The sequence below is a fragment of the Amblyomma mixtum genome, chromosome 2 (assembly GCF_055824585.1).
Source record: "Amblyomma mixtum isolate Tamu chromosome 2, ASM5582458v1, whole genome shotgun sequence".
In the NCBI taxonomy this organism is placed as follows: Eukaryota; Metazoa; Arthropoda; class Arachnida; order Ixodida; family Ixodidae; genus Amblyomma; species Amblyomma mixtum.
The window spans coordinates 280,082,481-280,098,309 of record NC_143013.1 but is presented as its reverse complement, the minus strand read 5'-3'; the positions used below and the strand labels follow the sequence as shown (position 1 = coordinate 280,098,309).

The 15,829-nt window shown below is 46.5% G+C and overlaps 1 protein-coding gene across 1 annotated transcript in view; it reads right to left on the bottom strand.

The window, feature by feature from the left end:
• The window catches only part of LOC149364141 (uncharacterized), a 37,874-nt gene that overhangs the window by 8,862 nt on the left and 13,183 nt on the right, over positions 1 to 15,829 (bottom strand). The window contains exons 8-13 of the mRNA XM_089568641.1: positions 13,987 to 14,158; positions 13,757 to 13,839; positions 13,238 to 13,275; positions 12,598 to 12,788; positions 11,071 to 11,171; positions 5,532 to 5,628 (exon numbers count right to left, since the gene is read on the bottom strand). Of these exons, the coding sequence (XP_089424767.1) occupies positions 5,532 to 5,628; positions 11,071 to 11,171; positions 12,598 to 12,788; positions 13,238 to 13,275; positions 13,757 to 13,839; positions 13,987 to 14,158 (682 nt within the window). The remainder of the gene's footprint in view (positions 1 to 5,531; positions 5,629 to 11,070; positions 11,172 to 12,597; positions 12,789 to 13,237; positions 13,276 to 13,756; positions 13,840 to 13,986; positions 14,159 to 15,829) is intronic.

Here is a 15,829-nt window from a genome sequence, read left to right as displayed (position 1 = left end):
GATGAGTCCAACATCCACTCATCGCGTTTTCGTTCTCGGCAGCATTTCAATTACACAAAACATTCGTAATCTGTCATTAAATCATAAGAAGTGCCTCATTTCGCCGTGCTTATGGCCAGCGGCAAACAAGACTGAACACCAAAAATGAATACCTGTACCGCGTCTCGTCTGAATATTTCCGTGCTGCGCCGTCGCTGTAGCGGGAAATTTACGGTGGTTAAGGAAGCATTCCTTATTACGCATCTCATAGGCCAAGTAAATCTCGGCAGCATTTCTTGGGCTACTCTTCCCTTCACTTCAAGGTATGCGAATTGATTGGAGAGCTGCACTGTCACTCACGACGCCCTATCACAAATGTCAGCAAGCGCCCAGAATGATCCCACATGTCTCTAACAGCTCTAAGAACGGGCAAACCCTTTGCTGACCATTCTATAAATGGCGCCAGCAGCCTTACTGAGTTCTAGCCATATCCGTCTTTGTTCGTTCGGTCAGAGGCGCTGCGTCACAGAACGTGTTGCTCTTAAACGACCAAAGAAACATGCATGCCAACTTCTGTCGATGCGTGGAACATGCATTCTACGCTGTATAGAAAGTTGCTTCAGATCGTCTGGTGGTATTAGCCACAAATCAAACAAAGCAACATATAAAACACAATTCCGTCTAAAATATAGATATTTTTCACCGGTCCCACTAATTGAGCACATTTCGACGAGGAAAGGTTTCAACATCACTTGGAACGCCCGGTCAATGAATTTGCCTCGTATAAACAAAGCGCGATGCTATGAAGGTTTTCAGAGGTGTCGAGTTTTACGTATAGTGCCCTATAAGTGTACTCTAAATGCGAGCTTCACAGCCGCTCACACCCACAGAATGAGGCGTCTCAGGTTTTTATCTTTCAGGTAATGTGCTCACCTTTGTTTGCTGCTTTTCCGCCCGGACTGCGTTGTAGTGTCTCCGTCCCCGCTTATGTGGTCGGCACCTCTGCTCTACCGCCAGCAACAATCGCGTACCAAGCTCCGACCCCTTATCTTGTTGTCAATGGCGCGCCGCGTGAAGCCGGACGCAACTGTTCTGCGCGATTAGGAAGAACGCGTAGCTCAGGAAGTTTCGCTTGAATTCTCTTTGCTTTTTTCTATCTTTCGGACTGCCATTAAGTAACTTTGATTCGAAGGTGGCTACAACGAAGGCCTGTTTATGAGAGAGGGGAAGTGGGGCAAGGGAGATTACATTTGACTCAATGCCTGCTCTCGCTTGCACATTCGCAGAGGGACATCAGCGTGGGTTGGACACAGTGTCTTCGAGGTGCTTTTTAATGACCATTTCTTGCCTCGTGAGTGGCGTGTATAGGATGTGTCACCACGAGCTGTGGACAGGAAGTGTGGATAGCAGCGTGTCCTGATTAATTGATGATCGTCCAGTAAGAGTGTAATTATGATTTGTAACGATTAACACCGATTGAATGAAAAGTTCCAATAACCGAGTTACTAATTAAAATAATATTTACATAAGTAATGAAGCAATTAATGTTTTTAATTAATGAAATTAATCCGGGCAATTAAATAAATTGGTGAGTACTAGTAATTCCTTCAGAATTGAACGAGAAAATAAAAGTAATAACGAAATTAATGATAATAACTAACAAAACAATTAATTAAAGAATAATTAATCAAGAATAGTTAATAATTCATTATTAATTGACTAATAAGTTAGTGCGGAAGATAGAGCGTAATTGTGTATAGAAACGGTTACCAGGTAAAGACAGAAGATATAGTAACAGAGGAGGCAACGAAACTCGAGATGCTTTCGCATTTCCTGATCTAAGGAGATTTAAGTGAATCTTTAATTTCTCCCTTTCTTGTTGGTAGCCGTGGCAACTCCCGCAACATTTGCTCCCCTGTTGGGCGGACAGCCGTGTTAACCTTTGCACACGCGATTGCGGCCGCTTAGTTGTCGGCAGTTGTCTCCAGGTTGTGATTCGAGGCGTTCATGCGCATGGTATACAGCCGTCGCCGACAGGCCGCGGAATAAACGCGGAGATAACATATATCGGCGCGTGCTGCCGTAACATTTTTTCTGAGCCAACCTTTCTTGGGGCTTGTTGCCTCTGAACGGGAAAATACACTGCAACGATCACCTTTATCCAATCCTCCACGCTGTTCAGCTCATTGAATGATTTCGGTTCACGAACTAGGGCCCGACGACAACATTCCTAAGGTCCAGCTGTCACCGAAGGTGTCAAGGTTCGTGACGAAAGCAAGCGCATGATTTACGCAGAATATTAAGGTGTTGGGCATATGGCGACAGATATGAATGGCGCACGTCAAATTTGCTGCTCGCAGAAAATTTCAAGGCAGCGCGCCGAGCGGTGTTATCTCCGCTTTTGTTCAACGGGAGGCGATTGCAGAGGACGGCAGAGGCGGAAAGGCAAGAAGGTGAAGGGAGTAGTATCTGCTGCGGCGCATAGTGAGAGGCCTGCTATCTCAAACCAGGCGTTATCGGTAAACGTCGCCTGTTCGAGCGCCCTAGACATCCGTGCCGACGACTGTACAACTCTGGTGTAGTGCACGTCTGAGCATTAGCGATCCAGGGCGCCGGCTGTTGCTTCGGAAGAACTGCAAAAAATGCACGAAGAAAACAGCGATGGTGTCGATTAAATAGTAGTGGATAACCGTGTGTTCACTTAATCGCTGCGATGAGCCAACGAACTCTTAATCTATAGATCTTTGGGAATGATCGCTCGATTTTGTAAGTGTCAAAAGCAGCAGCGTAGAGATCTCCTGCCTGTTTGCAAACAAATGAAGTGGCGCTGTAGTCTCTGAAGGGCTCGCGGTATGCAGGGAGCCGCGTGGCGACCAGTTCTTGAGCGAGGGCTTTGGAAGCTTAAAGGCGCTGCTTTACTTTTTTGGAATCACAGCACTGGTTGGTGCTTTGAACTTAAAAAAATTAGCTTTGAAATACACGGGCGTGCCTTGACTACGTGCGACGTATTCTGCAAAGTACTTCGCCAGTGTGTACGCTGCTAGTACACGTTTTGGAGGCAAGCAGAAAGCATATCTGCCATTGATTTTTAGGTTGGCATTGAATACATTCAGTAGCGTGTGTTCTCTTTGCCCGCTCTGTACTGGTATAGTCTACCGGGCCTAACTTCGTGGCAACAGTTAGGAGCAATGCTGGATTCGTCTAGAACGAGCCGTTTGTGGACACACCTGCCATGCGATCCGCTGGCTTTATCCGCTTATATTAATCACCGACTCAAGGACACTGCAGAACCGGACAACGTCTCCTCCTGTGGGGAACATGCTATTGGAAACATGGGTGTTTCAGCATGGGCGTACAGGACGCCAGCACTGCACCTAATTGCTAGCCCAGAGTCAGGCTGAGCGGTGACTGTACAGAAATTTCCGCCGCTTAAGGAAACTGCCTTGCAGGTTTTTCTACTCGTCTATCAAAGTTTTCGCTCTTGCTGAACCTCACAAAATTATTAATATTCTCTAGATCTGCACCGCAGTGCTTCGCCCCACAGTTTATGTTGGTTTACCCGCTTCACAAACCGGTTGACGAGTAACGCAACTGTCTCAGCCAGAACCGACGGCTGAGGTCAGAAAGTACGACGCGCCTGCAAACAGCATGTGGCGGTCACGACTAGACATGCTAGCAAGTGTTTTGCCGGTATTTACGGTACCCTTTGTTCGTTATCTTGTATTGGCAAAAACTAAGGGAAAAAAGGCTATGGTACCCCGAAAATACCCCTTCCCGAATGTCTTCCTGGCGTACATTAAAAGCTTGCGATGATACACCACGTCATGAAGCAGCGCCAAATCAATCATCATTGAATGAAACGAGCTACATGTGCTTGTTTGCGTAACATGCCATTCTAGCAATACCAACGTAACCCCGTACGAATGACACAATTTAGGAGACCTCTTTACACGAACCGTTCACAAACTTGGCTATAAAAGAACGCCTGTTTGTGAGAACCGAGTGAGTTGGCTAATTGCCCGCGCACACGAAAGAGCGCCGAGAGATGATTATGTGCGCAGCAATATGTTTTGTTTTTCTAGAATTTTAAGTGGTATGCTTATGTATTTGCGCATGACAGCTCCCCACTAAGCAGTCCACGCCGCACACTCGGCGACAGCGGAAGTGTCGAGACCGAGACTTCGTTCTTTAGTACCGCGGTGTCCGCAGCGGTCCATTGGCTACTGACGCATTTGTCATCGAGAAACCTCAATAAAATGGAGAGTTGAGCTAGTTGGTGCATACTGCTGGGAAAAAAACAGCGCTGAGAAGAGGCTCCCATAATTTTCCGTGTGTGCTACTGGGTGCATTCCACGGTGATACAGCTGCTCGACATGCTGCGTCTACTGCGAGCGAGTGCAATAAATCCGCGCAAGTTCTGGTGGTAGCTGCATGCGATAGGCACGGTCAGGCAGATCATATTTTCTCTAACACGCAAAAGTCGCTATTGACATCAGCGCCGCCTCGTCGTGGTGGCTTAGTGGTTACGGCGCTCGGCTGCTGACCCGAAAGATGCGGGTTCGATCCCCGCCGCGGCGGCTGAATTTCAATGAAGGCGAAATTCTAGAGGCCCGTGTGCTGTACAATGTCAGTGCATGTTAAAGAACACCAGGTGGTCGAAATTTCCGGAGCCCTTCACTACGGCGTGCCTCATAGCCTGAGTCGCTTTGGGACGTTAAAACCCAATAAACCAAAACATCAGCGCCACCGCATATTATTGACGTCGCGGCCTGAACGAGATGCTGGTCCACCAGCTCAACTATAGATGCACAATTTGGGAAGAATTACGCTTAAACTCAGGGTAACGTCTAGCTTCTAGGCGCTTACACGCTTAAAGGAGACGTTATTACCACCTCACTGAGAGTACTTTTCTTCACAAAAGCGTAATTCATTTCGGTCCCTAGCGGCTGGCATAGGACAAGGTAAGCGTGAAAATAGCAAGACACACGCTTAGCTAGTAGAACACGCATAATGCTTCTTTCCATCAGGCAGACTGTCTCTCACGAGTCCCAAGTTTGACAGAGCTGATCGCTCGCCCCCTTGGGGCTCATCAGAGCCAGCCCGTTCTCTCAAAAACAACATTTGAACGCAGAGCTGTGCAGCTTATTGAAGTACTTGGATGGTAAGACGTACCACTTCACTGCCTAGGGCATTCAGGCGCGGATTGTCTCTTTTCTGCCTGTAAAATGACGTCCTCATGAAGAATGCCCACCTTGCCTTTGCCCACCTTGGTTGCCGATATTTCTGACACATGTTTATTTAAAAATGCCGCGGAAAACTATGTGTTTGACTAGGCTGTTTTGTTACCTAATCTGATATGTATTTTGTTCAAGCTTACGTTTTTTCTTGCTTTGCTGTATTACACTACATTTTGCATTTTCTTTTTGTTTTCATTTTGCTGCATTGTCTATACTTTTTTTAACCACTCCCTTCTGTAACGCCCCACTGGGGCCCTGAAGGTATTGTAATAAATAAATAAATAAATAAAATGTCGCTCCTAAAACAACGCTTACCTTTTTGTTGTGCCTGCAAGACTTCGAGACGAAATTCTGCAGGCTTCACACGAAAAGCTGGCCGCTGGACACCTGCAATTTGCTCGCACCACCCGTCAATATCGAGAAGAGTATTACTGGCTGCGGCTATCCGCCAGCGTCGCACTCTACGTGCAAACTGTTCTGGAAGCCTCTGCACGCGAGCTCATCGGCGGCCGCACGAGTCACGTGGTCTTGTATTGTCTATGAGCTTCTTGTATCTCTAGCGGAGCCAAATAAAGGCACTAATATTTCCACTCTCGCTGGCAGCGGACGTTTGGTCTTGTCTCTCGAACGAGGGCGAGAGGCGTGGTGTTGGTTGGCGTCATGGGAACGGCGCCTATGTGGCGCCGCCGCAAGCTACATTGCTTGGAAAAAGCCAACAGGAATGATAGCCAACATGAACGACGCAGAAAACGGAACAGATGACACCCAGACAGCCGTCTTAGTAACGCCAGCCTGGCCACAGTGCAGTTAGCAAGGAAAAGCCGACACCACCGACGGAGTGCCGAGCATACGTACCGCCTGACCAACCGATGTCTCGGCAGCTCTGATGACTGCGTTCACGATAGTCTTCACAAGCCTTGTGCTTCTCTTCGCCCAAATGTGGCTGTTCTAACGTTTTATGCCTGTTTTGGACTCAGTGAACAGCCTGATGAACACGTAATCGGCGCCCTGCTTTCTATCCATCATGGGTTACCAGGATGAGCACATCTTCAGCACCTTGAACCTCACCAGTGAGAACTCCAAAATGTTCAGTGATGTGATGGAACACTTTGATAAATACATCACTCTCTGTTGCAATGTCATCGTTTAAGGAGCGCCTTTCAGCAGTTCAGCACAACAGGAGGCCGAATCTGCTGAAGAATCCGCTACAGCTCTTCACACATTCCGCAAGCACTGCTAGTATGGCAGTCTACAGGAAGAGTTTGTCGGTGATCTGTAAGTCATCGGAATTAGAGACAAGCAGCTACCAGAGAAACTTCGAATAGATCGCGATCTGACACTGCAGAAAGCCCTAGACTCAACGCGAAAAGTCGAAACGGTTAGGCAGCAACAGGCGGAGTTTAATCTTGCCAGCTTGGACACCATCGATCGGCGCTGACGACAGCAGCATGGCGATGAACGGACACAGTCTCTAACAGCAAAGACTAGTATACAGTGCACACTTCGAGGTGAGTGCAAAATCCGTTCGACCACACGTGTTGGGTGTGCGTCAGACTACGGTTACTGCGGTTTGGTGCCCCTGCAACCGGAGCACTTTGAGCACTTGCATGGGGACTTCCCCACGGCGTATACAAACGGGTTTCAACTATGTGCCACGTGCATAAACACCTTGCGCAAGGGCCACGTAGAGCACTTTTCGGCGTCCAACGGTTTTACCCGAGTCATGCGTTCCCGGCTCATCTGCCACCCTTCAACAGTGCCAACATCTCAACAACATATGGTCAGCTTTGACTCACCTCAGCGTGTTACGCAATAAAGCATAACCTTTGCGTAATTTGCTCTCTTTTTCTCTGTGTGTGATGGCGAGATGAACTACCTGTGGCCACGTGATCCTGCATCTTACGGGCCTAAGACTGGTACGGGCCTTTCCCGTGGAGGTCGCGCTACAGCTATCAAGTGTCCGTCTCAGCGAAAGATTAAAAACTCTTTCTTTACTGCTTACTGCCGCCGGCTGATTACTGTAGATTGTTCATTGTAGAAATTTATTTTTTTTCTGCAAATTATTTACAACCCTTTTTGAGATACCCCTGCTATACCGTAGAATTTGTTGTAATATGATTAATGGACAATTCATGATATCACTTTAAATTGCGGGACATCTGATATTGTGAGAACCAGCTGGTGTTTGAAAGACGGTCTGTACGAGCCGACGAGAAATGTATCGAATTCCGTTTTCACCAGAAACAGACTGGCACCTCACTGTGCCTCATGTCCGTGCGTCCTTTTATTCCGCAACACCTCCATTAGAAGAGGATGGATGAATCATAAGGCCAGCTTGATACTGAAGGCATTCTCCAGAAAGCAACAAGCAGCAGGCTGTTCTGTCAGCCTGCCTTCCGCCAACCTGCTGAAGAGCAAAATTAGACACATATAAGTTTAACGACTTCGCTCACAAAGGTTGCAGCGAATGCTCCTCTCTTTGCATGGCCTCGTTTAAGTGTGCCGTGATTTGTTCCTGTCTCGTCGCACTTGCTTCTCCTACTCATTCTACCCACTTATTTCTTTTCCTTCCATTTCGTCTCCCTTCTCTTTTTTTGCCAAAGCACTGATGTATTTAAACCGACATTGTTAACGATGCATTAACCGATGTACTGATATACTTAGTTTCTCGGGCAAAAGAAAATCCAGCTGTTTCTGCTGGCGACTTTGAGATGCGATAGCGCTTCTTCAAGAAGCCCTTCCTCGAACACAAGTTCGGGACTCACGTAGAAATGTTCTGGCGGAAGAGAAGGTGATTTAGCCGGTAGCCAGGATATTCTAGCGCCTCGCTTAGGGTGCTGTCGCTAGGCCTTCGCGTTAACGCCTCATTGCCTTGACAAAAAGGAATGTTGATGTAGGCACAAGTTTATCAGGAATGCATTCTGAAGTTTACGACGTATAATTTTCCACTGTTTCATCACTTCATAATTTGACCTTGTTCGCTATACTGTATAATGCACTGGATTCTAAGGAACGCGTGGCCAGAGTCATTAGAGTGTCAAATGAAAAATGGAGAACAAGAATTTGCTGGGTTAGGGAGGGTGGGGCTATGTCAGGGGGGGCTACTAGGACATAAGTACTGAAATAGGTTTTACGCGCAAAAAACAGACAAGGGGTCTCGGCTGCGGGAGGTGGTTGGTTCGAAACCCACCGCCGGGCACGCACCGGTAAAAAGGGCACAAGCGTCCCCCGGCCTGGCGCTCGGCTTTCTTTAGGGGTGTACGTTTGGGAGAAGTCGTAAAATGCTCTTAGACTATGTTTCTAGTACAGTGGGCCCTTGCTTTTGTGTGTCATCTCCACGTTTCATTGATGATTGTATCACATGCCAACACCTGTCGTGCAAGGACAGTCGCCTTTTGCATCAAGAACGGCTTGGTACCCGTTGAAGCAAGTGCGCTTTCCCGTCCAGTGCTTCCTTCATGGGGTCAAGTAAAAAGAATTAGCAAGATCCTCAGGTCGGAGTTATGGCGCCAGAATCGCCTTTTTTATGAACTTCTGCGTGTTGCCTGCTTCGCACAAAGTCCTGCATGTGTCGCTGAGAACACTTTTCGGTCCATCACGAAGCTGGCCTCAAAGATGACTGAGCAACAGTGGACGTGCATGCTCAACTGTTTGCTGAGGGAAGCAAGAAAGTACAAGAAGAAGAAAGGTGGTGAATGATTAGTGATAATGGGTGATGTACATCTGCCAGAGAAGATGAAGTCTGTTTTGAAAAAGGACCGAAGTTCGCAGTGGAGCCAGAAGTGCCGTCTCAAAATCTATTAGGCATCAACCGACAAATTGCAAGAAAAGCCACAGCGGAGACGCGAGAAAAATGCCTGCTGGAAGGCGTTGAATCCCTTCTAAAGTCAGGTTGTCCGAACACCACAAGAACCATGGGAATGTCGACGGAAGCCATTGTGTCGTACTGCAGAAGGAATCAACTGCGTCTACTACAAGCTGATAAGGAGGGCGGATTTGTAGTCCTCTCGGATGATAACTTCTCAGCGAGAGCAACTCAGACGGTTAGAAAGAATTTTGTTCCAATATCTAAAAAATCGCCTAAAACCTATTTCAGTATGAACCAAAACCAACTAGCCCAGCATCAAGTGCTCTTAGGAGATAAGTAGCTGATATGAAGTCTACTTAGGTAACATACTATACTTGTTGTACTCTGCTGTATCGGCCTTTCATCATGGTGAATTATTGTTTTGACTACTGGTACAAATCGTGCCTTATTGCGACGGCTGTGATGACGTTATGAGGTGTATTGTGCCGCTAAACCCAAATGATACAATATTGAACTGTTAATAAACACTGTCCAGAACATAGCGCTTTTGTTTTCGGTTCCTTCTTGTTTTCTTGGTCTCACTACTTGTAACGAATGCCTCTATTCAACTACACCAACTATAGGTTAGAGTGGAAATGTTTTATTCATCAATCTTCAGGCACTTGTCTCTATGACTGGACAGTTTACAAAGCCGATACCGCTTTTCTGTATTGTACAAGGTATTGTACTGAGCTATGAATGAAAGGCCACTTTACATACAGGCCAAAATTACACCTTTTAGTTAAGAGCTCAAGTCTTCCAAACCAGTTTTTAATAACTGTATGCGCGGTGTGTTGTAGTGCCAAGGATCTATAAAGGAAAAAAAAGTTGGGACACCGTAATACTTATCAACTGCGCACAAATCAGCACTTAGCTCTGAGGATACTGGCCTCCTTATCCATGTACACAAGGCCCATACACTCCAGCTAGTAAAGGGCAAATTTTTTCGCTATAGAATCGTGGCACATGCTGCAAACGCTGCGGTTCTCGGCGCAATGCTCGTCCGCGTTGTGTCCGCACAGGAAGGCTACGTAGCGTCGTCCTTCTGTGCCGATGAAGGACTGTACGGCATCCTCCAGCTCTCGAAGCTGCGTCACCATTTCTTCCCGGGTACCATGGTCTCCATCAGGGCTTTCTAATGAACAAAAGGCAGTAAAATGTCTTTAAAGGGAGGCCAAACGAAAGTTAGCCTTCATCAATAGAGTACCGCGTTATAATCATGAAGAGACCTCTTTAACTGGAGCTTTTATAAACTAGGAAACACAAAACAAGGAATACAGGTGTCGCCATGATCGGGAATACAGGTGTCGCCATCACCGGCACATTTCGGAAGTTAAGTGCATGCGTAGACAGAAATTTTTACGCGGATTCCAGAAGCTATGAAATATTTTCATTCGTTTCTAACGACAGTCATGGAGTCCTCAACAGTGTGTACGGCATTTTTTAAAGTGAGTGGGGGCAAAAATTTCAAATTCTATTTTTTCCCCCAATAAAAATATGGCTTGATGCCGGACAAATGTAAACATGCAGAAAAAGTCATAGATTTGGCTTTTACTTAGAACAAAAGATGGCTGAGATTGTCCGGATACCCTTTGGCTCCTCGGAAAAACCACAGAAAAATTTTAATTGGCTTTATTTGCTGTTATATGTAAACAGGAGTCGCCACGAAGAATCTGGCGGATTGCATCTGTCGGAAAATTTGAGAATGATGACTAAAGTTGAGGCATTGTGTCGCACGCTGTAGACGAAAGTTAAGTAAGTAAATATGCATAAGAGAGCACAAAGGGTGAAACGCGACAAGGGTGGATACTTGGGAAGTTCGGTAATCCTTTACTTTAGAGTCTAGCACAAAAACACGAAGGACGAAGCGTTTGTGGTGTGCGGCTCGGTTCTCCTCATGTACAATCAAAGCACCTGATTTGTTCTATATTTTTCGACTCAGACATGCGCCACCTCAATCAGCTACGTAGAGAATGAAGAAGCATCATTGGCGACATAACGCCTCACCATATTCTTCGTTTTTCCGGTCTTCCCAGATGTCCTCATCTCCGAGAGTACTGGCCCATGGTTGCGTGTTTGTGGAAGCCTCCCTCGGAAGTACATGTACCCTGAAACAATCGACGCAGTACCACAACATATTTGTACGCAACCCAAGGTCTCTGCATTTTGTTTTTATAAGAAAAGAATTTACAGAAAAGATCCTCGTGCCAAAAGCTCGGAATTCTACAGCGTCTAGCGCTGAGCTTTTCAGGTTGGCGTTTGAAAACTCTCTAACTTTTTTGTTGCCTATTCGCATTTTTTATATCGCCGCGAGGCAAATATTACAGCTGCCCGTTTTGGACGTGCTCGGACAATAGTGCTAGAAACGCAGTTATAGCACCGAAAAGGGCATTGGGAGTAATGCTCTCTTTCTCTTTATGGCTGTGTAACTTCACGACACTTCTCTCGTAAGGTTGCCCCAACGATTTCAGCTCGACTTCGTCCTCCACAGTCTAAACTTTTCTCGCTGCGAATGCGAAGTATGTACTGTAATAAGGGAGTAATTACTCATTGACATCCACCCGAGCGCAGCCGTACGGCTACAAAGGAAAGCTAAACAGCTTTATCAGAAACTTCGTAGTTAAAGAGAAATTCCTCCTGGTCCGGGGTTCGAACCCGGGACCACCGCTTCACCGGAGCAGTCGCTCTACCAACTGCGCTAACCGGGACGGCAAGTTTATGGTAGGGCGAGAGCGAATTGATGAATAACTCGAAGTGGGAACAGTGTTGGTCAAACCAACACCGAATTATGCATAGTAGTTTATGAAAGCGGAGAGCTATCGTTGCTATTTCCTCTACTTTAATACTGGCCGGTAGTCAGGGCGCTAGCAAAGAGGACAAAATAACACATATTAGAAAATGAAAGTGGTTCTGAGGATGCGAAATACGCAGTCGCTGCCTCACTTCTCGGTAAACATGAATGCACCGAACAGTCACTGTCAGGGAAGCGCTGAAGGAGCCGTGAAATAAGAACGAGAGAAAGGGGTACCATAGTGGACGGTTTACGAGTAATTTACACCACCTAGGGCTATTTAATGTGCACTGACCTCACACAGCACGGACACGTCGCTGTGTCTAAGAGAGAGGCAGACAGAAGATGGCATACAGAGGGAGCTTAACCTTAGGCAGCTTCCGGTTGGCTACTCAACACTTGGGGAGGAGGATAAACGAAGCCAAAGAGAAGAGAAATGAAGGCTCTCCCTTTCATGGCATGGAACATGCTTTTGTTCTCTTTTAGTCTGTACCATTGTACTTGAAATATTTGAGGAGCGCTCTCATATCGTTCCTAGCAGATGAGGGTTGAGCTGTTTAGTATGTCTTCTTTGTTCTTGCCAGAATGAACCACCACCAGCTTGCTTAATTTGCCGTCCTCCTTTCCTTAATTTGCCTCCAAATGTGCGATATCGGAGGAATCATGTCAGGTGCAGGAATTAAGAGTTTATATGATTATGTGCACCCTTCCTTGTGCTCATGAATTTTGGCGAGCACCCTCACCCTTCAGCGCCGGGTTCGTCGAATCGCAAGAAGACGTGGTCAAGGTCGTGCTCGTCGCCTCTGTAGCATTCTGAGCAAAGGTTGAAGTCGAGACACACAGCACACTTCCAGCGCGTACCAACGATGCTCCGCTGGCCACAACCATGGCAGTTGATTCCAATGAATTTGGCGGCTGCACGGCAGAAGATGAACTGGTGATAAGTTCACTTAATTGGAAAGTTATGCTAACTTAACTATGAGACCGCGAGCGTTCAAAAACATGTTAAATGCATCTCATTAGCCAGACATTTATTGTCCATGTTTCACCTAGAAAACGGCTTATTTCTTTTTCACTGTTTTCTGCGGCCTTTGACCATTATTTTCACTTTTTTTCAGTGAGCGATTCGAACGTTTTATAATAGTAGCTTATGCGCAAAGATGTCACTATGAAAACTCTCGCCTGTAACAAATATATTAATAACAGTGTTATTCATGCCAATGTTCTGACCGCACGGAAGAGAGGATGTAGGCGCGGGAACCTATGTGAGGTGTTGTTGGCATCATCTTCTCAACGCGCAATGCAATTTTTCACTATTAATAAAGTTAATGTTGTTAAGTTTCGCGTTATACACAAACAAAACTGGCTTTCCCGACACCTGACTACGTCAGCACCACCGCACGCCGCCACGGCGCTCGGTACTGCACGAAAGGAAAGATGGCGCAGTCGAGGCCTGCTGTATTACGTGTGCAAAGGGCACATTAAACTACCGGCGTGCTTTGTGATGCAAACATTTCACCTGTGAACACATTAGTTCCGAAAGCAATTTGCGCTCATTTCAATGCCTGGTGCGAAACATCTAACAGGATGTACCAACGGGGTCGAATCCAAGTTAGCCACGTATCCAACGTTGTCTAGTGCCGCACATCAGTTCTTGTATTTTATTGGACTCCGTGCATCGTTTAAGCTGTCGCTACTATATCTGTGCTCTGAGCTTAAACAAATATGCTTGCTCCTTTTCTGCATTTTTATGTTTGCGAAGAAAGTCTGTGAAGAAGGCGCTCACCGAGACGCGTTGCTGAAACTCGAAGCCGCCCTGTGTGAAGAAACTGCTGCATGACTTGAAATACATACAAAATTTCGGGACGAATACATACGGGAATTCGACTCATCCATATTTACCTCTTCTTTCATATTTGGCCTTCTCGACATCGTCCAGCACTTCATCAAACAGGGCACACTTTATCCGCGGGAGAACTTTGTCCCTGAAATTTTGCGTAAGCAGTCATTAGATCTTCACGCTTTTCATTCAAAATTATGCGCCTCGAACAAGGAGCACATGTTCGCACGCAATGCAAGACAGGTTTGAGTTTGGCGATTCCAGTCTCCACAAATTCAGAACCAGCCCTCACCCTCTACTTGCGGGTGCATCGAATCGCAGAAACACGTGGTCAAGGTCGTGAACGCCATCCATGTAGCAAATGGTGCACAGGTCGTAGTTGCTGCACGAGTCACACTTCCAGAGCGGGCTGACTATGTCGCGCTCGTCGCAGGAGTCGCAACTGATGCCGCGGAACAAAACATCTGCAATGCATGAAAGTACAAAACATAACTCATTCAGCTGTTCTTTTTTTTTCAAATGCACTTTCGCTTATTTAATCGTGCGATGTGTTGTTTCCGAGCTGCATACTGATTCCAATCTCTTCGGGCTGAAAGCGCTAAAAACCGCGAGGCTGAGCGGATGCTCAATATTCGCGGCTGCATGCACGAAAGGAAGAACAGCGGGAGGATGAACGCCGTCTCTCATAGCCTGAGTCGCTTTGGGACGTTAAACCCCATAAAAGATACGACCATAAACGGAGATGTTGATCTCTTCTGTTTCTAATGTTTTAAATATGCGGTTTAGAATCCATTTCTGTAATTCTTGCTGATTTGAAGCCTGCTTGGAGAATGGATAGTGTGTGCTCGTCAAAGTTTTTACCATGTAGATTAAAATGTTGGCTAACTGTTTTTCAGGTGTTCTTTCCTGTCAGCAAGGTGGCCATTTAGTCTCACGCTCATTGATTGTCCGGTTTCTTCAATATGTTGTTTCTGACGTAAGGAGCATGGAAGAATGTAAGTCTTCCTAGAGCTTACCTTGGAATCAAGCCACACTTAACAGAAAAGTATCATTGCCCAGCGAAGTCCCTCAAGTCACTTCTGGAAGGAAATCCTCGATTGCGGTAACCCATACCTTGCCTAATATTTTGCGCAGTGAGTCTTTTTCATCATCACCACCCTTTTCTACACATCACATCACACATCACTGCAACCTTCGACATTGGTAAGAAAACAAGGAAGACCTCGAAACGGTTAGGGAAATATTCGAAATTGTTCAGGGGTAGTCCTTCAGGAATATCGGGACTGCATTTTAATTTAGTGATCTTAAATGCAAGTGACTTTTCTTTTTAGTTTGTCTGCCTGAATGCCGTGGTAGTTTAAGGGCGATAGAAATAATAGGGTTTTCTTTTTTATGAGAGGATGACTTCGGCTTGAAAGCAAAGCTGCAATTAAAAGCTTGCTTTCCTGTGGTAATACTCATGTTAACGAAATTGTAGATGTGCAAGCCAGTCTATCACTCCGGCCAAATAAAGCCCACGTATCTGCTCTGCTTAGTGGGGATCAATGGGCATGGATGCTACCGTGACCCACGTAGTCCCTGAGTGTTAACTTTATTTGGAGTTTCCCACAAGGAAGGCACTGGATAGCGCGCTCAGACCCTGACGCTCACAAATGAAGCGGCGCACGCAAGTGCCGCAATTTTTCCCTGGGCGACCACAGCGGAATTAGTTTCCTATGGTTCAATCAGGATGCTTTGCGGTAGTCGACCAAACCTACGTTCACTTTGGCCACTGCCGCTACTGTGTAGCAACGCATCGACAAGTACCACTAGGGGCAAAAGTAAAATACCCCCCCCCCCCCCTTCCCCCATCTTCTAAGTTCAGGCCCGTGCTACTCTGCGTGGGGCTACCACCTGACAAAACACTTCTGGTGTCGAGACCGATGCAGTGGGTCCGTTTCGACACCAGAAGTGCTTTGTCAGGTGGCACCACTACGCAGAGTGGCAGGAGTCTGAATTTGGAGGGGAGTATGTTACTTTTACCCACGATGCCACGTCACAAGCTAAAGTGGTTTCGAAGAGCATGGAATAAACAGTGTTCTTGAATCCAATTTGTGCATGAAGGTCTGCCACACCAAAACGCCTTCATGACAAAC